This window comes from Puma concolor, chromosome D3 (genome assembly GCF_028749965.1).
Source record: "Puma concolor isolate L17-30 chromosome D3, mPumCon1.1.hap2, whole genome shotgun sequence".
Classification (NCBI taxonomy): domain Eukaryota; kingdom Metazoa; phylum Chordata; class Mammalia; order Carnivora; family Felidae; genus Puma; species Puma concolor.
The window spans coordinates 18746432-18769005 of NC_141678.1; the positions used below are offsets into that span (position 1 = coordinate 18746432).

A 22574-nucleotide genomic window follows, 5' to 3' on the forward strand; every position below is an offset into this window, starting at 1 on the left:
AAGTAAACCGACTGGCCCAACATCACCCAATAGCACCGAACTCCACTCGGGCCCATCGGGGACTCAGCGGCTTGGAAGTTGCAATGGGTAGGAAGCATAAGGAGGCTCCATCTGTGCGGGATGGTTCTGCCCTGCCTCACCTGAAGCACCACCTGCGGTCTGGGGTGCCGTCTGAGCTCTTGCCCACGGTCACCATCTCGCCAGAGCGGAAGGCCTTCCTCAGGAACACGGGGAAGGAACGCTCGATGTCCAGAATGGTGGTGGCCCACTGCAGGGAGGAAGGGGCGGGCAGGCCATTGGTGAGCACCCGCCCCCCACTCCCCTCCCCACCGCCTACTGCCCTCAAGGTGCCAGGGTGGGCGGGGTTATCCATTCCACTACCCACAGGGGCCCCGGCAGGAGCACAAATGAGTGAAGTAGGATCCGAGCCCTGTGACGCACTCACAAGGTCACCACTCGCTGTGGGGAACACTAGGGCGGGGTGGGGACTGGGGCAAACCAGGGAGCATCCGCCCCGCGTAAAGGAGACAGCTGCTGTCACCCATCCTCGCACACTGCCAGAAAGGAACGCGGGCCCGCCTTGCCAGGCTTCCAACTTTCAAGAAAGGCCAGAAGTCTGGATTTTTTACGTGCTATCTCTTAACTGTAAATTTTTGCGTTCACTTTTTTTTAAATATGGCAACGCAGAAAATAAGTAAATAAATCTTTGCTGGTCAAACCCAGTCTACAGGCTGCCAGTCTGCGTTTTATGAGTTACACCCAGTGGGGAAACTGAGGCCTGGGGGAGTAAGTGGTGTGCGTAAAGAGCAAGAGAAGCCTGGGGCTGGTAAAAGCCCCCCCGATACAGATACTGGTATCTCCCTGCGCTGGGGTGGCCCACATCCACGCCAGCCTCATCTCTTGGGCTGTTGCGGGGGGGGGCCCAGAAGCTGCCCTCAGGCTTCGCACGGGGTCCCTGCGGAAATGCCCACGCTCTCTGAGCACCCTGTGCCAACAGAGCTCGCTCAGGGTCCCGGGGGAGCCGGATGTGTCCCGTAAGCCGGACCACAAGGTGAATCTGAGACCACTGCTGGCGGTCAGGCAAGAAGCCTCTGGAAATGCATTAGGTACCTCTGGGAAGTAGGCCGTGGCCTACAACGTCCATTTTACAGACAGGGAAGCGGAGGCAGAATGAGACGAGCAGTTGGCCCCGAGCAGAAGGCTGAAGAGGATGCAGTGGGCCGGGTCTCTCCGTTCTGGAAGGGGGCGGTGACTGGCGGGGTGGGGGTGGGGGTGGGGGTGGGGGTGGGGGTGGGAGGCCCCCCCGGGGCGTCACCTGCAGCTTCCAGATGTGCTTGCTCTCCTTGGACACCTGGCCCACCGTCTCCCCCATGAGGGCGATGAGCATGTTGAGAAGTAGCACGAAGGTGAGGATGATGTAAGTGACGAGCAGGATGATGAAGACCACGGGGTACTTGGTGCTGCTCAGCATCTCCAGGTCACCCATGCCGATGGTCAGCTTGAAGAGGTCCAGGAGGAAGGTGCTGAAGGTCTCGCTGTCACGGCAGGACGGGTACGTGGGCACCGTGCAGTTGGTGGGGTCCTCGCCGCACACCTTCATGTTGGCGCACGGGTTCAGGAGGGACACCAGGGCTGTGGGAGGGACAGGGTGACATTCCCTGAGTGACGACATGTGCTGAGAGGTGCAGAGCGTCATTCCCATTTGACAGCGGGGAAAACTGAGGCTCGGTGAGGGGAGCGCACCAGCCCAGGGTTACCCAGCTTATAAACCAAGCCGAGGGTCCACAGCCTCTGCTCTTTCCACAAAGTCTTGCTAACGAGGAAGAGGTTCCCAGGATCTAGTCCAGCGGTTCTCAACCAGGAGCCGCTTTTCCGCTAGGGGACATCTGGCAGTGTGTGGCTGTCACAACCAGAGAGGCAGGCAGTGCTACTGGTACCTCGTGGGGAGAGGCCGGGGGTGCTGTTAATCACTCCACCATGCACGGGATGCTCCCCACGGAGAATTATCTGGCCCCAAGTGTCAGCGGGGCCAAGGCTGAGAAACCCCAATCCAGCCTGTTCTCAGAGGTCTTGGGAGCCTGGAAGGCCAGCATTCCCAGGGGGCAGGCTCTCTGTCGTGCTCCTATCTCCCAGCCCACATCAGCTCAGAGGGGACAGGTGGAAGCCGAAACCAGGTACCAGCTCTGACTGTCCCAGGAGCCATGCTTGCCAAGGCCCTTGCCCTCCCCAGACATCTCAAACCGATCGTGGTGCACATCCCTTCCCACTGAGCCCAGACGAGGCTTCAGAGTCCTTCTCAACACAGTTGAGCAGCAACGATTAACCCTACGCCGTCCAGGGCAGGGAGCACGAGGAGGCCGAGCCCCTTCAGTCAGCGGGGCATATCTCATAGCGCCTCCATCTGGGATTGCGGCGAGCGGGTTTCAATACACATGCCACAGCTGTTGAGTCGCGGAGTGGCTGCTGACCCGTGTGGAGAAGGAGTCTGAGACCTTATCTGGACCTGTCGGAAAAAAATCACTCTACGATCCATTAGCAATGTCTGCCATGGGCACAAAACAGAATAGTGGCATGTTTGTGTTAGGTCAGCTTCAGGTGAGGGATCCAGTGTCCCCTATCAGGAGGAGCCCTGGAACCAAGCTGACCACGAAGTTGCTACTTTAGCCTCTAAGCCTCTGCCTCAGTTTCTATAATGAGGACTGCAGTGAGGCTGGCCTCTTGACCTGAATCCCAAAACACTGCAGAACCCTTGATGCTCTGTCTAGTTTCTTCCCAGTCCTACCCCTGGGAGGGGGCAGCTGTATCCTGTCCCTATCTCCCCAGCTAAGGCTACAGTTCTTCTCCAGCATAATCCACACAGAAGCTTGGCCTCATCTGGGTTAAAATCTCACCACCATCAGATTCCTGTTTCAGTGTTTGTCCCCAGACCAACCTCCTCAGTGTGAATGTGGCCTGGTGAAGTTTGAGTCAGCTGCTCCCTTTTGGATGCTGGGCGTTGGATGGCAGCTCACCCACCCCTTAGGGACCAGCCCAATGGCTCAGTCAGTTTCCCCATCTCTGGCCCTTCCCTTATGGCCTGTGCCACTGAGGTCCCCTGGTATCATGACATCCCGGAGCAGGCATATTGGAGACAGCCAGAATTGACCTGAACTGTCGGATTAAGTATGAAAATGCATCCTTCCCGGGGCGCCTGGGTGGCTCAGTCGGTTGAGCATCCGACTTTAGCTCAGGTCATGATCTCACAGTTTGTGGGTTCGAGCCCTGCATCAGGCTCTGTGCTGACAGCTTGCTCAGAGCCTGCAGCCTGCTTCAGATTCTGTGTCTCCTTCTCTCTCTCTGCCCCTCCCCCGCTCATGCTCTGTCTCTGTCTCTCAAAAATAAATAAATGTTAAAAAAAAAAATTTTTTTTTTTAAATGCATCCTTCCCTGTCCCCATGTCCCTTCGATGTGGTTTTGCGGGTCTTTTCTTCAAGAGACAGAGTCTATCTCCCCGCCCTCTGAATCACGACCGGGCTGTCACTTGCGTTGGCCAAAAGCAGAAGTGACGGTGTGCCAGGCAGCGACAGTGAACACTTCTACTTGCGTTCTTGGAACCCTCAGACCACCATGTGAACACGCCCAAGACGGCTGGAGGATGGGTGACCACGAAGAGAGCAAGATCACCGTCCCCCGTGGCCATCCTCACTAGACGGGCCGGCCAGCAGCCAACCCACAGCTGACTGCAGACACGGGAGCCCGTGGAGACGGGCCAGACCTGGCCCTGGTCGGCATGACCACCCAGCTGACCCCAAGACATGTGAGCAATAGTAGACGATTGGTTGTTTTAAGCCCCTAAGGTTTGGGTGGCTCCTTTTGCAATAATAGCGAATCCACCAATTTTACCATTTCCTAGCTTTTGAACTTGGGACGAGTTATTCAACCTTCCTAAACCTCAGTTTTCTTATCTGTAGAAGGGGTAATAAAGGCACTCACGCCCCCGACCCATCAGGGGTACTGATGAGGCAGGGATGGGACAGGACTCAGCCCAGTGCCTGGCGCACAGGAAGAACTCAGCACACGCTGGTTGCCGTCCTCCGCGTACCACGGCCACCCCACCCCGTGGGGTCCTTGCCCCACCCCGTGCCCCGGGCCCACCTGGCTACCAGAGCTCACCTGAAGCATAGCCAATCATGAAGAGCAAGTAGACCAGCAGGAAGCGGAAAAGGTCTTTGAAGAGGATCTAAGGACCCCGGTGGGAATATGGAGACACAGATGAGACACGTGGTTTCTCGCTTTCCAGTCTTTTCCATCCCAGATCTTCCCACCTCCACCCTATCCCTTCCCCCTCTCCAGCAATGTCCAGACCCTGCCTGCTGCCCCCACAATGCCCCATGTCCTTAGGGCTGAGGGCACCATCTACATGCATAAGATGCACACAGTCTAGAGGGTTCCCCGGGCCCATACCTTCTGGATCATGATGCTATAGGTTCCCGTCAGCTTCAGCCCGCGGGTAAAGTAAAGGGCGTTCATCCAGCCCAGGACCAAGGCAAAGACCATGACAGCCAGGTAGGCTTCAATTCCCGCCAGGTAGAGGGCCGCTGAGACAATCACTAGCACAGAGTAGATGAAGCTGGAGGGCAGCAGGGGCCAGAGGGGAGAGGGGATGATGAGGCCCTGGAGGTGGAGACGTGCCCCCAAGCCCTCCAGGGTACCAGGACATCCCGATGCCTTCTAGACCCCCAGAAGAGAAACAAAGTGGATGCACTGGGTTCCCCAGCATTCCTGTTGGTCAGAATGCTCAATTAGTCGGCAACTGATGTGTGCGATGGCCCCAAGGCCCTCCAGGATCCCAAAGTGATGCCCTTTGGGATTGCTAGAGAAGGTGGTGTTCAGTGGAGATTTTGTGGCTAAGTGAATTTCATTGTTGTCTAAGAAAAAGGGAAGAGATGTTGTACACATACAGCAACTCATCCTGTGCCCCAGGCAGACATCATTAATCAAGCACAGCACTCTTACCCACCAAACACAAACATGCCTGAGGATGCTTCATATGCCACTCCTGGCAGACATTAGCAATCAATCACCAGCATAAGACATTGCATTATCTCTATAGAGGTGTATATGGTGAGAACCCTCTAGCAATCATGTCTTGCTTTAAGCAGAAGAGTCTATTGCTTGACATTGGCCTTGTCCTGATGCTGGGCTACAGCTGTCTGGGCTGGGTGAACCCGCTCCTAATAGAGTCACCTCCCCAGCAATCTGGATGATGTCCCTGCCCCAACCGTGCCTTCCTCACCCAGAAGCTGCCAGCCTGGGGACCTCTACTCACTAGAGTAGCTGGAAGGAGCCATCGATGAAGAGAGAATTCACTCCCGGGCATTTCTTCATGAACAAGTCTTTGATCTGGAAGAGGGGAGGAGGCATGTGAGAGCGGGGTAGAGATGGCAGGAGTGCAGAGGGGAGGGGAGAGGAGAGAGGGAAGCAGACACCAGATGATGGGTTCTTTTCTTTGGGGGGAGGAGGAAAAAGCAGAGAAGGAGGGTACAGGCTTAGAAGAGGAGGCAGAAAAAGGGAGTGGAAGGGGGGGGACATAAAAGGAGGAAGGAGGAAGGGAGGAGGGAGGACAGAGTGGTTGGGGTCAGGGGCCAAGCACTCACATTGGTAAAGAAGAACAGGATGCCGGTCAAGAGCGTGATGATCTCGCCCGCCAGCCTCAGGTAGTCCACGGTGGTGCGGTAAGGGTACGGAGGCTGAGGGGGCAGGTGGCGCACGGGTCCTCACCCAGCCCCTCCAACATCTGGCCCTTGATCCAGACGTGCCCCAACGCCCCCACCCCCCCCACACCTGGATCCTGTGGACCCTCCTCCCTCACTCTCTTCCCTCTGAGTGCGGGGGAGGGGGGCACCCCCCCCATCCTGTTCCTCAGCTCTCTCCCGTCCCTCCCACAGGAGACCCTGCCCGGGGGTGGGGGGAGGCCCCAGCTGTGCCCCAGCTCCTGCCCGGGGGACCCCGCCCGGGGTTGGGGGGAGGCCCCAGCTGTGCCCCAGCTCCTGCCTGGCTCGCAGCCACTCACAGTGCCCTCCAGTGGCTGGTAGTAGGCGGTGAGGGTGAAGATGACCATGGCGCACAGATAGGAGACCACGTTGATGTAGAAGGAGACAGCCCCGAACTTGCGCCACTTGTCCCTCAGCAGTTCATTGATGGGCTCCACGGCCAGCATCTCGTGGCGGTTCTGTGGGAGACAGGGTGATCAGGGGCCACCCTTCCCGACCCGTGGGATCTAAGCTGGCTGACTCTGGCACGCCTTCCCCCACCCTCTGCCTCCTCCTGACCCGCTCTTGAGCGACACTCGAGGATTCATGGGGAACTGGATGGGGATTCAGAATCAACACCAGACTACTGGGCTCAGTATTCGAGGCTCCGCCCAATGCTGCCCCAACTTACCTTTGTAGCCTATTCTAGGCTCAGAGAACCCAGAGCCGGAAAGCTATTCTCATGGTCCCCCAGCTCCAACCTATGGATTTTGCCGGTAGCAAAATCACCTATGTAGCTCATCAAAAATATAAATCCTCGGGCTTCAACCTCAGAAGTTCTGAGTCAGGAAGCAGGAATGGGAAATTTAGCCCCAGGATGACAGACAATTGACTCACCCCGATGCTGAGCCCTAGGAAGACATCAATAATTGAGCCCTGCACAATAGTTCTCTATACTGTTGTTTCCCAGGCCAATCGATCAAAGCTTGTACCAGAGATGCTAAACCTCCCACCACCCCTATTCGAAATCAAGCTAGTCACTAAGTCAAGTTAGTCACTACTTCCAAAGTTGAGGGAAGTGAGCTCCAGCAAGGGAAGGCATGTGTCCCAGCTCACAGAGCCGGGGAGGAAAGGGAGACCGTCCGCACCTAGTCCCCAGCATTTGATCAGTGTCCCGTCCCTTCAGTGACTTGACTTTCTTCATAACCATGGATCTGGGCAACAGCATAACCACAGAGGTGCTATTGCAGTGTTATTCCTGAGAGTTAAAGGCAGAAACAAACCCAGATGACCAAGAATAGAAGAATGGTTCATTAGAATGTGGTACATTTACTCGCAGCAATGATATTGCAGAAGAATATTTAATGGTGCAAAACGATGTTCGCAAAATACTGCTAAGTGAAAAAAAGAGCTTTCGTAACTTCATCTAACGACTACTGATGATAATAGCTGACATATAATGTGTATTCTGTGCCAGACTGTTCTCAAATGAACTCATTTGGTTCTCCCAACAACTCCAAGGGATGTGAACTATCCTTATCCCCATTTTACAAAAGAGGAAGCTGGGACTCAGAGAGGTTGGGTCACTTCTCCGGAGCCACACAGCGTGTAAGTTACAGAGCCCCTCCCAGCCCCGGGGTCCCTTCCCTGATCCCAGCCACACCCTTCTTTCCCTAGGCTCTGTCCCCTGCCTTGGTGCTCACCTCGATCTTGCTGTTATACACCAGGATCTCCAGCACAGAGGCCTCTTCCCCACACGTGTCCAGGGAGGAGAGGTCATACAGCGAGGAATACACCGGCCCGTAGGCCCAGTCCTTGAACTTGCGGGACAGGTGCCTCGTATCCTCGTCTGTCACCTCCCGGCGAATGATGTGCTGAAAGACCTGCACGGGGTGGGGGCGGGAGGGTCAGAGGGCCCCAGGGAGGGACACCAATGCTCAGCTTCTCGCATCAGAGGGACCCCGGGGGCCCTGCACAGCCCATCACATGGTGCCTCCCCAGAGAGCAGCACGTAGTGGGGAGGAAATATTTACTTAGCATGTCCTGGGCGCCGGACCCTGTGCTCACATCATCTCGTTCTTCCTCTTACCATCTTAGTCTTCAGATGAGCAAACAGAGGCTCAGAGCAAAGAAGGGTGTTCTCTGAAGCCGCACAATCAGTCAGCTGAAGCCAGACCGAACTAGGCCAGCCATAAAAATCTGAATTGTAGGGACGCCTGGGTGGCTCAGTCGGTTAAGCGTCCGACTCTTGATTTCGGCTCAGGTCATGATCTCACGGTCAATCGTGGGTTTGAGCCTCACATGGGGCTCTGTGCTGACAGCGCAGAGCCTGCTTGGGATTCTCTCCCCCCACCCCCGCCGCCCCCCGCCGCCCCTCCCCTGCTTGTGCTCTCTAAATAAATAAATAAATAAATAAATAAACTTTAAAAAATGTTTTTGAAAATCTGAATTGTAACGAGTATCTTTTTTATGTAATTAAAACAACAATTAGCCAGCTTTATTAACATGTTAAATCTAGAAATAATTGTTATATCCAGTCCCTCCTGATGCCACTGCTACTGTATGTAGCCTACACACAGGATACTGAGGAACAGAGAGGGGGTGGAAATTGCCCAAGGCCACACAGATTAATAAGGCAAAGCCAGAATTTAAACTTAGGCCTTTTAAACAGAAAATCTTAAAAAATAATAATAATAATGGGGCATCTGGGTGGTTCAGTGGGTTAAGTGTCCAACCCTTGGTCTTGGCTCAGATCATGATCTCATGGTTCATGAGATCGAGCCCGGCATCAGGCTCTGAGCTGACAGTGAGGGGCTTGCTTGGGATTCTCTCTCTCTCTGCCCCTCCCTGCTCATGCTCTCCCTCTCAAAATAAATAAACTTAAAAACACACACACACACACACAAAAAACCTTAAACTCAGGCCTTTTCCACCACCTCAAGACTCTTTTATAAATTGGAATTTTAATAACTTTTGCTATGATTTTAATAGGACAATCATAATCCCTGCCATTTACTGAGCACTTACCACCCATGCCAGGCTCTTTATTAAAAAGCTTTAAATGGATCACCTTATCTAGTTGTCATGTGATCCCAACGGGCACTATTTTCATCCCCATTTTACAGACGAGGACACTGAGCACAGAAAGGGGAGGGGAGATGCCTGCAGTCACACGCTGGGAAGTGGCCGAGCCAGGCTTTGGACCCATGTGCTCCAGACTCCAGAGCGCCCCGGTTTTGGTTCTCAATCAGGGCAGTGGTGCCCCCCCCAGGGGACGATTTGGCAATGCGTGGAGACTTCGAGGGTTGTCCCAACGGTGGGGAGTGCCACTGGTATCTGGGGTTCGAGGTCAGGAACGCGGCTAAACATCCTTCACTGCACAAGACAGTGCGCACACCCCAGAACAATCTAGTCTCAAATGTCAGTCGTGCCCAGGATGAGAAATCCCCTCTGGGCCCTGTGCTGTGAGGCCAGAGGGGGAAAGAACCTGTGCAGGGCCCTCGGGTTGGGGGCTGAGCTAGGACCCTGACAGCGGATTATAGGGGAGTTCACAGGCGTGGGGCCCTGTGGCTTAGATTTCTATGAGTGCCTTGTCCTGGCTGGCGGGAGTGGGGCGTGATGCTCCCAGTGGCACGGGATGAGGACTGAGGCTCTGGGATGAAGTCGAGCAGTTTGGCTGGACAATAGGGAGCCACAGCATGTTCTTGAGCCGGGACATGTGCACAATGGGGTTGGCATGATAGCAAGTGGGTGTGCATATTAATAATAATGAACGTCAGCGCAGCCCCCTCCAGTGTGTGTGTGTGTGTGTGTGTGTGTGTGTGTGTGTGTGTGTGTGTGTAGAGGAGCGGGGGAGGGGCTGCTATGCCCCACCCCCCCACCCCCCACTCACCCCAATCTTGCCGGTCTTGGCGGCCATCATGAGGGGCGAGAGCCCATCGTTGTTGAGCACGGCCTCCAGGTTGCTGTCGGGGAAGAGACGGGCACACTTGAGCAGCAGTAGGTCGTACATCTTGGTGACGAACTTGGTGTTCTCACGGGTGTTGTCGGCGATGGCCACCAGCGCGTGCAGCACCGTGTTGCCGCGGGAGTCCTGCCGCCGCATGTCCGCCTTCTTGTGCGGGTTCTCTGTCAGGTAGTTGACGATGTGGGGCTGGTTGGTGCAGGCGGCCAGCGACAGGGGCAGCTCGCCTACAGGCCCGGGAGGAGGCAGGGAGAGGTCAGTGAGGGGGGCCCCGGGGCAGGGCTCTGCCTGTGGGTGCTCGGGGAACACGCGCGCCCCGGGGACATGGGACACAGTGCCAACAGTCCGTGTCCACGTCACGCCGAGGCGGTTGCACATTTCTGCGGGAGACGGGCTGTGGGCTTGCGATTTGGACGCTGCGAGGGATTCTCTGAGGGACCTTGTCCCTGAACTTCAAATAACATGTGCCTTTAAGCAGGGGTGAAATTCAGGGGCGCCTGGGTGGCTCAGCCGGTTAAGCATCTGACTCTTGATTTCAGCTCAGGTTGTGATCTCACGGGGTTCGTGGGTTTGAGCCCCGCTCGGGCTCTGCAATGACCGTGCAGAGCCTGCTTGGGATTCTTTCTCTCTCTCTCCTCCCCCTGTCTGTCCCTACCCTGCTCGTGCTCACTCTCTCTCTCAAAACAAATAAATAAAAATTTAAAAAAAATTTTTTTTAATGTTTATTTATTTTTGAGACAGAGAGAGACAGAGCATGAACGAGGGAGGGTCAGAGAGAGAGGGAGACACAGAATCGGAAGCAGGCTCCAGGCTCTGAGCTATCAGCACAGAGCCCGACGCGGGGCTCAAACTCATGGACTGTGAGATCATGACCTGAGCTGAAGACGGTCGCTTAACCGACTGAGCCACCCAGGTGCCCCACAAATAAATAAATTTAAAAATATATATAAGCAGGGTGAAATTGAGACTCTTTCCTTGGTTCAGCCGGGACGTGGTGGTGATGGGGTTTGGGCCCTGCGATCGGGCCACTGGTGGGTCTCAAGGACATACTGACAACCTGTCCCAGCCCCAGAGGCTTTCATGGTCCCCACTGCACAGACGGGGAAGCTGAGGCTCAGGGAGGTGAGGCGACCAACACCGACATGGGGCCAGAGCCCTCGGCCAGCAGGGGCTCTACCTGTCTGGGGAGGGGTCAGGGCTGTGGACACCACCAGGCACCCCAGCCCCCTCCTCACCAAAGTAGAAATAGCCTCCCTCGTCCTTGGGCTGGAAGAAGCGCCCCCGGGCCTGGGCATGGACGTCAGCTCCTTGGGCCACCAGGAGCTCCACGTAGTGTTTGCAGCGGCGCTCGATGGCGATGTGCAGGGCAGTCTGGCCTGGGGAGGGGGGTAGGGACTGTCACCGCAGGCAGAGACTGGACCAGGCTGCAGCGCGGTGGGGTGCAGAATGTGGAAATCAGGCGAGGGGCTGCAGGCCCAGGCCTTGACCGTCTCCACCCAAGGGCGGCAAACGGACCTCCAGACACTGCCCGGATGTGGGATCTCTGACGCACGAAGCCGTGACATGCTGCACTGTGCATGCAGAATTTTAGACTCAAAGGAGATCCCACATGTAGGGTCCCAAGTGTGGGGACTTTGGTCAGACTCCCAGGAGGCCTTAATCCAGGAGGAAGCAAAGACACTGTGGTCTCACAGAGTTTGGGACTCGGATAGAAAGTTCACAGACTTTGAATCTTCATATCCAGAAATCTGAAAGGTCAAGTCTGAGTCATAGAACCTCAAAGTTTAGACCCTGACACCTTTGCCTCTTAGCAGTGTGGGCCTGTACAACTATTATCATCGAGCCTTAGGGTGTCCGGAACCGTAGCATCTCGGGATCCCAAACTCCAAGTTCACGGATCACTAGGCTCCCTGCGTCTCAGAGTCTTGGGTTCAGAATCTGGGATTCTGAAACTCAGAATATCAAGACCGGAAGGGGTAGTTATCGTTCCTTTGTTCATTCAGTGGCCGCAATGCCGGCACCTGGGGCACAGATGGGAGCTCTTGGGGTGCAGTGGGAATCAGACAAGCAAGGACGGTGCCCCACCGTCACCCTGCGTCACCCCTGCCCCACCCGGGGCCCCACCTCGGTAGTAGATGTCCCGGAAAGGTGAGTTGATGAACTCCCGCATGTTGCCCGTCCGCTCGGCGATGTCCAGGAGCACAGGGATGGTGTCATTACGGCCACTGCTCAGATTCAGCAGGGCCTTGGGCAGACAGGTCTTCCCTGTGGACGGCTCTGGGGGGAGAGACATACAGGAGCAAGGGCCATCAGTCTGTGGTACGGAGCTCCTGGGCTGCAGGAGACAGGGCACCAGGCAGGGAGCCAGAGGTCCTGGCCCTGCCGCACCTCCCCTCTGAGCCTCTCCCTATCTGTGCCCGGGGTCCTGAGGGGGTCCAGTAAACTCAGAGGGGCAGTTTTTCCAAATGAGGGAAGCTGCAGCCTACAGAGATTGGGATTTTCCAAAGCATAATTGGGAGGGAATTTTAAAAATCAAATAAGTGGTGAGGAAGGCTGGGTTAAACAAAGCCAACCATATTTATTTATTGCAGGACTTGTCAGAGCTTTTGATATGCCAATGGGACTGGGAAGCTCTAAAAGCCAGATGCAGCAGGCAACGTTTGCCACCTATTGGAACACAGGATCCTCTTCCCGGGAAGCATTTACACCAGTGTCCCTAGAAGGGAGCAGAAAGGGTGCAGCAGTCCCCGACGTGCAGACTGCCCCCCAGAGTGGATATGAAATTACCCAGGAGGGGCGGGAGAGGGTTTTGACCCAGCACCGGTAACACTGAAGGCCTGCCTGCCTTGAGCAAGGTTTCATGTCGTTGTCAAACCTCTCTCACGAAGCCGGTCTCCATGTGGTCCCCAACGGGTCCCCACACTGCCCACGGACACTCGCTAATGTCCCCTTGCAATTTTCTTTCCCTTGTGTTAACTTCTGTGGTTACACAACTTGACTTACACCTTGAAAGAACGAGTCGATGGAAAGAGAACTCCCCCTGGGAACCCGGCACGGGGCATAATCGTGCTGGGGACTCAGGAATGGTCGCAGCAGGGACGGGATCAGGAATGGGTGAGCTGAGCTGCCTGCTCTGGAGCCAAGCACCTTGGGGTTCAAATCCCGGCTTCCCTCCCAGTTTCCGCGTGACCTTTCGTCTGCTTCCCTTTCCTTTCCAGCTAAATTGAGGCCACGGAGGAAATCGAAGAGCTAATGCATGTTTGCTGATGAGCCCGGCACCAGGCAGATGAAAGTCCTCAAGACATGGGGCTGTTGTACCTGTTACTCCAACTCCGAGGGAGGTGCTTTGGGAATTTCTCTCTAGATGTCAGGAGTCAGTGGGGAGAACGTGCAGGACTCACAGAGACCTGAATTCGGTCCCAGTGCCCGCAGGACTGAGGTCTCCTGGACAAGCCTCGTCCCCAGCTGCTTCCTGCTGAACCCCTGGTGCCCAGAGTCACCAGGGAGCTGTTTTCATGAATGAAAAGCAGACTCCAGTTCTCCATCTGTGTAAGTGCGGGGTGGGGGGGGGGGGGGGGCTGAATGCTGACCTCAGCATCTTTCCCTCCCCAAACCCACCCCCCAGCCTGCATGTGTCCCCTCTGCAGAGGATGGTGTCCCCATCCAGCCAAAAACCTTTGTGACACCCTTGTCCTTGCCTCCTACAGCCACCGCCAGCATTTCCTATTCAATCCCTCTCCCACTCCCTGTGTCCACTGCCACCCCCCTGGCCCAAGACCCCTGCCTGGCTTCCACCAGGCTCTCAAGCTTTCCTTCAATCCACACAGCAGCTGGAGTGGTCACCTCAGAGTACAACGTTGACCACAGTGAGCCACAGGGCCTTTGCACAGGCTGTCCCTTCATCCCCTCTTGGGGATGGTCTTTCCTTCTCTTTTTATCTGGTTAACTGCAACTCGTTCAGATTCAGCCTATCACCTCTTCCGGGAAGCTCTCCCAGATTTTCCTGACTAGGTCAGATCCTCCAACATAGCCGCTCGTTGGCACACATTACAGACTACAACTGTTTTTATTCCTGTGATTGCTTGATCAATGTTGATCTCACCCAGGAAACTGTGAGCAACCTGGACAGTGTTGTGTCTGCTTCATTCACCACTGTTCGCCCCGTGCCCAGCACAGCATCGGATGAGCTGATCGCCGCATGTAATTCCAAACCACAGATCACCGAAAGGGGCTTGTGCAGAGCATGGAATCAGACCTTGGATTTGGGTTTCCGCACCCCCAGACCCAGGCTATAGCGGGGTTGGGGGGCTGCCAGCCTGGGTCCTGGGATGAGATGCCCACAGCAAGAGCTTCCCAGAAACGCCAAGGGACACGCAGTTCCAGGACTCCACCACCAGGTGGCGAAGTGGCTCTGCCCTGGGAGCCACCAGGGGAAGGGGGACTAAGTAAATATGTCACATTGGAGGGTTGTCAAACTTTGAGGGGTGGTGGCCACAGACTCCCCTGAGAATCAGATCAGCTCATGAGCCTCTGACTAGAAAATCATGCGGCGGCGGATCCAGGCTTTGCGGGGCTCAGACTTACAGAATTTGGGGGTACTGTTTATGAAAAGAAACATGCAATTATGAAATCAGAATTAGCTCCAGGGCCTTAGAAGGGGCCAGAGCAAGCGAGCAGCCCTACAGATGGCTTAATTTGCGTCACGGGCCTCCTGGTTAATGCCCCTCTACACATGCACTATTCTCTGCAGATTCAGGGGACCCCACCCCCACCCCGGCTCATGCACACAGATACGCTTTCCTGGGGGTCCCTCGCCCAGGCGAAAAGCCCCTGACTCGGTCCTGAACTCAGGAGAAGCTGGAGCCTTGCAAGCCCAGCCTGGAGCTGCACTGTCTCGCTGATGACTCGGGTTTGCTCTACCCCGAGGTTTCCCTCTTGTGCCTAATGAACTTGGGGAGGGGCTTGGAGGGGCCGTTTGGTCGGGGCTTAAATGTGGGGTTACCTCCAAATGAGATTATTCACGTAGTCACTGACACCCTCCGGGGGCAGGTCGGACCTGCCGCCCCAAGCTGCGGCAACCCTAAGCTCGTGCCACAAACGAGCCACATGGTCTGGCTGGGCACCACGAAGGAATATTTTTTATAAATCCAGTCATTCTCCTCTGACCGCCATGACGATACTGCACAGTATCATTCTGGTGTTCAAAGAATCTGGCCGATAAAGGCATACGTGAAAAATGTACCGCTGCCCAGGTCACCCCGTTTGGGCACTTCATTTACCTGAAGTACTCGAAGCCTCAAAAAATGGGGCCCCTCACCTCCCCGAAGCTTCGTCAGCCCCAAGCCACAGACTGCCGCCGGCCTTCTTGAGACTGGACCTCCCTTGTGGCAGGTGCCACCATTCTTGACATTTTACGTTGATTTGTGGGGTCGCTTGGCCAGTGAATTACGGCTCCTCAACCTGGTACCTGGCACGTAGCAGGTGGCTGACGCGGGCCCAGGGGCTCACAGGCAAACTTTGCCAATTTGCAGGGGAGGCCTGGGGCGGCAGAGGGAGCTGAGGCCCCGAGGTGACGAGGCTGAAGGGTGAGCCCTCTGGGCTGGGAGAAGTCCAGGGCAGTGGTGACTGCGGCCTCAGCCTAGGGAGGGGAGTCCGAAGCTGGGTGGGGGTAGGGCAGAGCCCGGGAGCAGAAGCAGGAATATTCGTTCTGCCAGGACTATGCTAGTATTCCCTAGTTTACGGACGAGGACATTTCGGCTCAGGGAAGCCATATATCTGTAAGCGGTGGAGGTGGGATTCGAACCCAGGTGAGTGGACTCTGCTTACCTCCGACACTGACCTTTCCATAATTGAAGGCTGAAAGAATGAACGAGGGTAGCCAAAGCTACCTTACGAGGGGTAGTAATATGTGAGTAATATGGCGAAGGACACAAGGGTCAGACTCCCTATCCAGTGCTCTTCCTGGCCAGTGGGGAAGACGCTAAGAGGAAAGGTGGCCCCCAGGGGAAGACGCTAAGAGGAAAGGTGGCCCCCAATGCCAGGCCTCCCCAACCCCCGGTGGCCCGCCCATTACCCCCACCCGGGTGGCTCACCCCGGAACTCCTCGTCAGTCAGGCGCTTCTTGTGGGTCAGCAAGAAGGGAAGCAGCCCATCCAGGTCAGTAGTAGAGCCCCGGGACACGATGTCAAAGAGGATAGGCCGGTTGAAGACTTTAAGGATGGGGGGCGGCTGGGGTGCAGGAGCTTTGGGGCTCTGCGGCTGCTTCCTGGAGGTGGGGGAAGGCAGGGTGATGGGAGGGCTCATCCCCCGCCCACCCCGCTGTCTCTGGCCTGAGGGGCCCGGGGGTGGTGGGGGGTGGAAGGGGGCAGCTAGAGCACTAGAGTGGAACCAGACCGAGGGGAGGGATGGCTGGAGAAACAAAAGAATGTTTTATCCCAACAAAGTCTACCTAGTGCCTACCATGTGTTAGGTGGAAACAGACAAAAGAAACAAGCCTACCCATCCATCCACCCACCCACCCATCCATTCATCCACTCTTCCATTCGTCAGTTAGTGAGTACGTACTAAGCCAGAGACCGAAAGAGGCACAGATAGTGAGAAAATAAAGGAGGAACACCAGACTAAAAGATAAAGCAACTCATTCATTTATTCAACCACTCGCTCATTAATTTATTCATTCAACAGACTTTTGAGAAAAATGAGCACATAGGTGCCTGGTTCAAGGCCCCACCACACAGTGAACACTCAATACACGTTAGCGGACATTGCTTTGTTATTTAGCGCCCACTGTGTGTCCGCAGCCTGCATGTGTGTTTGAAACACTGAGCTGCAGGGGCAGGTAGAGACAGGACGCGACCCACAGGGGGCTGGGAGTGGGGAAGCAGAGAGACCGAGTAAGGGAAAAAATGGATAGTCCTTTGGTCATCCGACAAACACTCACCGGGCACCTACTGTGTGCTAGGTTTTAACAGACAAAGAACTGGAGCAGCGTGAGCCCAGGCGGCTCCACGAAGGGCAAGAATGCTCTCAGCCACGTCCCCACCCACCCAGTGCCTGGTGCATATGGGGCACACTAAGAATCTGTTAAATGAGCGGAGGAAGACAGAAACGGAGACAGTGTAGGGAGCCGAGGAGAGAGGAGGGGAGCCGAGGGGGAGCAGTGACAGAGGCGGGCGGGCAGGAGGGGAGACTGAGGTCAGGCTGTGGGGCAGCAGGAGGGGCTGAGGGGCAGGGAGAGCCGCAGGCAGGCCAGGCGACGGGACAGCTGCTCTCCTTCCTTCCTCTGCCTGGGCCCCAGGCCACCCCCCACCTTGAGGCAGGGCTCCAGCGGCAGGGTGCCAGGGCAGGGCTGCCCCCCCCTGAGGATGAGGGCACAGACCGCTGTAATCCTGAGAGCACCTGGGAAGCCCCCATTTCATCCGCTCCCGACCTGTGAACTTGGAACCAAAAAACGAAACGGGAAGGACACCCTCACACCCACACCGCACTAGGTGGTGCTTGGGTCTCCGGAGACTTCAGCCACACCCCCAGTTCCTGCAAGGTCCCGCCAAAGCCACTAGCCCTGACTGTCTGGGGTAGGGGCGGGGTGAGGCCCGAAGGAGGGGGTTGGGAAGGGAAAGGGAGGCACGGAGCCCACCAAGCTTCCAGCCGGACCTGGAAGAGATGGGGACACCGGGGCGCTTTGCTGTCCTCTGAGCACAGGTGGAACCGACTGTCCAGCAGCGTGCGGACGGCTGTGAGATCTCGGTCTTTGGGCACAACCAGCCTCTTCAGCCTCGGGCCCTGGTACATGCGCTTCCGTCCACTGGAACACCATCCTCACCCCGTGTGGCTCCCCCTTCTCATCCCTTAGCTTTGAGCTTAAACGTTGACTCCTCCAAGAAGCCCTCCTGGAATACCTTGCCCGAATCAGCTCCCCTCTCTGCCTCAGCACCTCCCCCAACTCGAACTGTGTGTTCACGTGCCCATTTGCTTGCTTATCGCCTGCCTCACCTTCCACAATGAAGGTAGCAGTGGAGGCTACTCAGCGTCTGAACTCTGTAGGAGCGGTACCTGGTCTGGCTCACCCCTGGAGCCACGGGGCCGACCCCCCTGCCAGGCACGTGGTGGGTGCTTGAGAAACATCCACTAAACGAATCGGTGACTCAGTGAACAAAGAAAGGAGACAGCTCCTGACCAAGCAAGGGCTTCATCCAAGGGCATAAATGAGTCTGTGATCAGCAAGGAGGACAGACAAGGACCAGGCAACAGGCCATCTCCAGACTTCAAGACTGTCCTCCAGACACACACAGAAGCCTGAGAGGGGTTCTTAGGGGTTTTCACGGGGGGACAGCCGGATAGATAGATGACAGATGGGGAGGGAGATATCTGATGAGTGGATGATGGACGGGTGGACAAGTGGACGAGCAGGTGGACAGACAGGTAGCTGGATGAATGACCGAGGAGATGACGGATGGATGGACAGACGGGTGAACAGACAAGTGTATGGAAAAGTGGACAGGTGGGCGAACAGGTAGGTGGACGGATGGACGGGCGGACGGATTCAACCCAAAGGAGACCATTGGCCAGGCAGCCAGCAATACTCACTCGATGACCTTCTTCCTCCACCGCCTGTTGTCGCTGGGGTGATGACGATAGGTGCCATAGTCAAAGAGCGAGTCCATGGGTGCCTTCTTGGGTCCGGGCACCACCGAGGACTCATACAGGGTGGACTCCAGCAGGTCAATGGGGTTGGGCACCCCCTTGCGGAAGGCACCCTGGAACTTCATGCGCAGATTTGGTCGCCCATCACCTGGCCCAGCGGGGCGGCTGGTGTCAGCCGGGGAGGGGGAGGGGGAGGGGGAGCCATCCTCCCCTTCAAACAGGTTGGCCAGAGAAGAGAGCGGGAAGGCCTCGGCCCCGGGGGTCCCGCTCTCGTCCCCGGGGGTCTCAGCCACCTCCCCGGGCCCTGCGTGGGGGCCTCCGCTGGGATCCGCCATGCTGACCGGGGACCCGTCTGCGCTGCTCGGCCTGTAAGGGAACGGGAGGGGAGTCAGGCGGAGCCTGGCCAGGGGTGGGGGCTCCAGGAAGCCCCCTCCCACGTGGGCAAACAGCTCGGCTGCCAGCTGCTTCAAAGCCGCCGTTGTAATGACAGGGGTGCGGGGTGACCACTCCCAGATGTGGTTGGCTGGCAGCCCCAGGCAAGAGCTACAACAGGAGCCTCTTTTAGGGACCTGGAAACGTAAACGGGCCTCAGGTCCAGCTACCCCGGGCATTAGGTGGAGAGAGGAGGAAGGGCCTCAGAGTCATCCCGGGACCCCAGACCCGGAGCCTGGGGCTTACTCCCAACCAACCCCACCAGCTTCAGAGCCCCGCAGAGCAGGGTTCAAATCCAGGCTCCACACTCCGCAACTGTGTGGCACTGGGCAAGCTGACATTTCACAGCCTCGGTTTTCTCATCTGTAAAATGGGGACGTCCAGGCAGAGAGCATGCATTCCCGTGGTCAGTGCCTGGCACACAGTAAGCACTAAAACGTAACCATTAAACGCATGCTTCGGGCCCTGCAGGTGCTCAGCAAACAGGTGCAAACCCACTGTGTGAGCCAGCATTACTCCGTCTCTCCTAGGACCATCCTTATGACTCCCATTTTGAAGAACAGCAAACTGAGTTTCCAAGACTATAGCTAACTTCCCACGGTGCAAAAACTCTGCTTCCCAGGGCCGAGTGCCGGTCCCTCCCCTCCCCTGTTGGCCTGCCTATCCCCTACCCATCTGTGTTCCCAGCTCAACTGTCCCTTCCTCTGGGAAGTCCTCCCTGACCATCTGTTTGTGGGATTAGTTCATTCCTGGGCCGTGAGCACCAGGAGGCAGGGAACACATCTGTCCTTGTTCACTCCTGCATCCCCAACACCTAGAAAGATACCATGCAGATGAAGGTATAATTCGTTCCCCCCGTTTCTCAGATGGAGAGACTGGAGGTTTTTGGTTTTGCTTTTAATTTTTTTTTTTAATGTTTATTTTGTGAGAGAGACAGAGACAGAGTGTGAGTGGGGGAGGGGCAGAGAGAGACAGAGACACAGAATCCGAAGCAGGCTCCAGGCTCTGAGCTGTCAGCACGGAGCCCAATGAGGGGCTCGAGCTCACAAACCGCGAGATCATGACCTGAGCCGAAGTCGGACGCTCAACCGACTGAGCCATTCAGGCGCCCCAAGAGACTGGAGCTTTAAGAGGGGCAGTCATGCAGCTTGTAGGGAGAAGAGCTGGACTTGAACCCAGGTCTCTCCAGCTCTGGGCCCGACCGCTAACCAGGAGCAAGGACAGGGAGGCGCAAAGCCCTGGCAGGCCCCTGCCCTCTGCGGCACACTGCTCGGTGGGCGGGGCTGGGCACTGAGGGCGAGTTTCCTGGAACTTTCACCATCCCACCCGGGCTGCAGGGAGATGTCTGAAAAGCTCTCTTTTCTGTGTCTTCCTCTGCCTGCCCAACACATTAGCAGAGGACCAAATAAACACTGGTTCCCACCTTGTTTGTTTTCTGGCTGCCAGGAGGGAAGCCTGGGCCAGAGAGGTGAGGGCAAGAGGCCCTTGTGGGTGGGTACGGCGGAGCATCCCGAGGGTCGGAGCTCCTGCCGGGGATGGGCCCTTTTCTGGGCACCAGTGGGGAGGGAGAGCATGGGCTTTAGGGTTATTCAGGACTGGGTTCTAAGCTCACTTGCTATGGACATGCAGCGTGACCTTGGGAAAGTTACTTTAGCTCCCGGAGCCTCAGTTTCCTCCCCTTTAAAATGGGTGCAAAGGCAGCAGCGTTTCATAGTTTTGCAGGAAGAAGTAAATGAGGTCGGGCATTCCCAGTGCCAACTCTGGGAATAAGTTGGGGGTTATCGATGATTCTAATCAAAGGAGGAAGGAAAGGTTAGGAGCACAGGTTCTGAAATCAGATACACCTGGTTCCTGTCCTGGCCCTGGTAACTAGCAGCTGTGTGATCTTGGACAAGTCACTTCCTCTCCCTGGGCCTCGGTTTCTCCACCTGTAAAACCGGGGTGACCACACCTCCTCCTATAGATCTTGGGAGATGTCGGATGGTTTTGTTCTGCAGGAGTGGGGGGCATGATGAGGCAGGGACAGGTATCCGTTGGGATGCAGGCATCTGAGGGGGAAGATTATATTTCCCAGGGCCCAGCCCGATCCACCTCATGGGGGACCCAGGGGTCAGGGGAGAGGAGGCATTGGGGCACATGCCTCCATGGTCAACACCCTCCCAATTACCACACCCCTTCCCCCACTGGAGCAGAGCCAGACGGACACCCCACCTCAGGGAGCTCTCAACCCCCCACCATGCCTGCGCCCCCTCTCCTAAGGAACCCCAACCCAGACGGCATCCAAGGTTTCTGAGGCCTCCACGACAAGGAGTCCGAAGTCTGCCGGCCCCAGATTCAAATCTCCTCTCAGCCGCTCACGCCTCACTGGTAGCCTCAGGCAAGGCACATGTGACCATTATTAGAGTTTAGTTACAATGAATAATCATCACGACAATGCACAGGAAGAGTCCCCACCACAAGGAGGGATCCAGGCCCAGAAATATCAATAGTGCCGAGACTGAGAAACCCTGCCCTGGAGGAAGGTACGGCTCTCATTCCCACTTTACAGATGAGGAAACGGAGGATCAGAGAGGTTAAGTGGCTTGCCTGCGGCCACGCAGCCGGTTAGCGACAGAGCCAGGATTCAAATCTGCACACTTGGCTACAAAGCTTGGGCTACCCTAACCCCTCAGTTGACTGGGCAGGGGCAGGCGGCCAGGCACAGCGCTGGGCACCTGCAGTATCATGTGTGAGCTGTACAACCTGAGAGTCTGGGAGCTAAGGATTATTACTACCAGCCTAGGCTGATTTCTCTGAGCCTCCGTTTCCCCACCTGTAAAATGAGGGTCGCAATGACAGCATCTGTCCCATAGGGCTGCCGTGACATAAGGCGGGTCACGTGTCTCTCGGGCACCTAATAAGCACTTGAGCGCTTTAATCGTCATCGTCACCGACATGGTACAGCGTGTTCACCTGTCCTCCTCACCCCCCTCCGCGCGCACACTCGCGCACACGCACACACACACACACACACACACACACACACACACACACACACGACAGCAAAGCACCCAGCCTGGCATTCGTGGCCCGCGAGAGCCCACAAAGCTGGACTACTGCTCCCATGTTAGTGTTGAGAAAACTGAGGCCCTGAGGGGCCCCCCCCAGGGAGCAAATGGCAATGAAGATAGCCTCAGAATCTTAACTCTGCTACTCCTTCCTCATCAAGCAATGTACACACCAATGAGCACATATGCACACACAGGCACACGTGTGCGCGCGCGTGCAAACACGCAAACACACACACACACACAGCCTGCTCTGCTGCTTACTCTGTGGCAATTCTTTCCGCAAACCCTACCCTGTTCTCTGTGTGGTCAGGGAGAGTTCACTCCCTGTTCTAATTTGCCCTGTAGCCTATTATTACACGTTCCAAACCAATGCCAGACTTGGGAGAGAAGGGGGGGGCGCGGGCAGGGAGAGAGGCTGCGAGTCCTCGTGGGTCTCCTCAGCGCGTGAACGTCGCGCATGCTTATTCGCGTCCTTCCGCGTCTTTCCCCGTGTGGTGTGCGCATGCGTATGCCCGCTGTGAGCCCACCGGGGCCCACCCCTACCTGGACTCACCCCTACCCGGGGCCCACCCCTACGGGGGATCTTTGCAGCGGGCGGCACCCAGCTGGCAGCAGGGCGCTGGGGGCTCAACCAAGGACGTTTATGCCTCAGTGGGAACCTCCCCACACACTGCGCATCACCACTGCATTCACTTCAAGCGGTGGAATCACACACGTTAAGCACAGAGCACGTCTTCTGAATATAAAAACCAG

At 56.4% G+C, this 22574-nt stretch overlaps 1 protein-coding gene across 1 annotated transcript in view; it reads right to left on the bottom strand.

Moving 5' to 3' along the window:
• Positions 1–22574, bottom strand: part of TRPV4 (transient receptor potential cation channel subfamily V member 4) — a 35280-nt gene that overhangs the window by 2571 nt on the left and 10135 nt on the right. Inside the window, exons 2-14 of the mRNA XM_086681930.1 lie at positions 18283–18705; positions 15789–15961; positions 11821–11973; positions 10932–11072; positions 9625–9923; positions 7436–7615; positions 6053–6211; positions 5637–5729; positions 5309–5382; positions 4444–4609; positions 4153–4219; positions 1316–1632; positions 141–268 (exon numbers count right to left, since the gene is read on the bottom strand). Coding sequence (XP_086538056.1) covers positions 141–268; positions 1316–1632; positions 4153–4219; positions 4444–4609; positions 5309–5382; positions 5637–5729; positions 6053–6211; positions 7436–7615; positions 9625–9923; positions 10932–11072; positions 11821–11973; positions 15789–15961; positions 18283–18674 — 2342 coding nt within the window. The 5' untranslated portion in view covers positions 18675–18705. The remainder of the gene's footprint in view (positions 1–140; positions 269–1315; positions 1633–4152; positions 4220–4443; positions 4610–5308; positions 5383–5636; positions 5730–6052; positions 6212–7435; positions 7616–9624; positions 9924–10931; positions 11073–11820; positions 11974–15788; positions 15962–18282; positions 18706–22574) is intronic.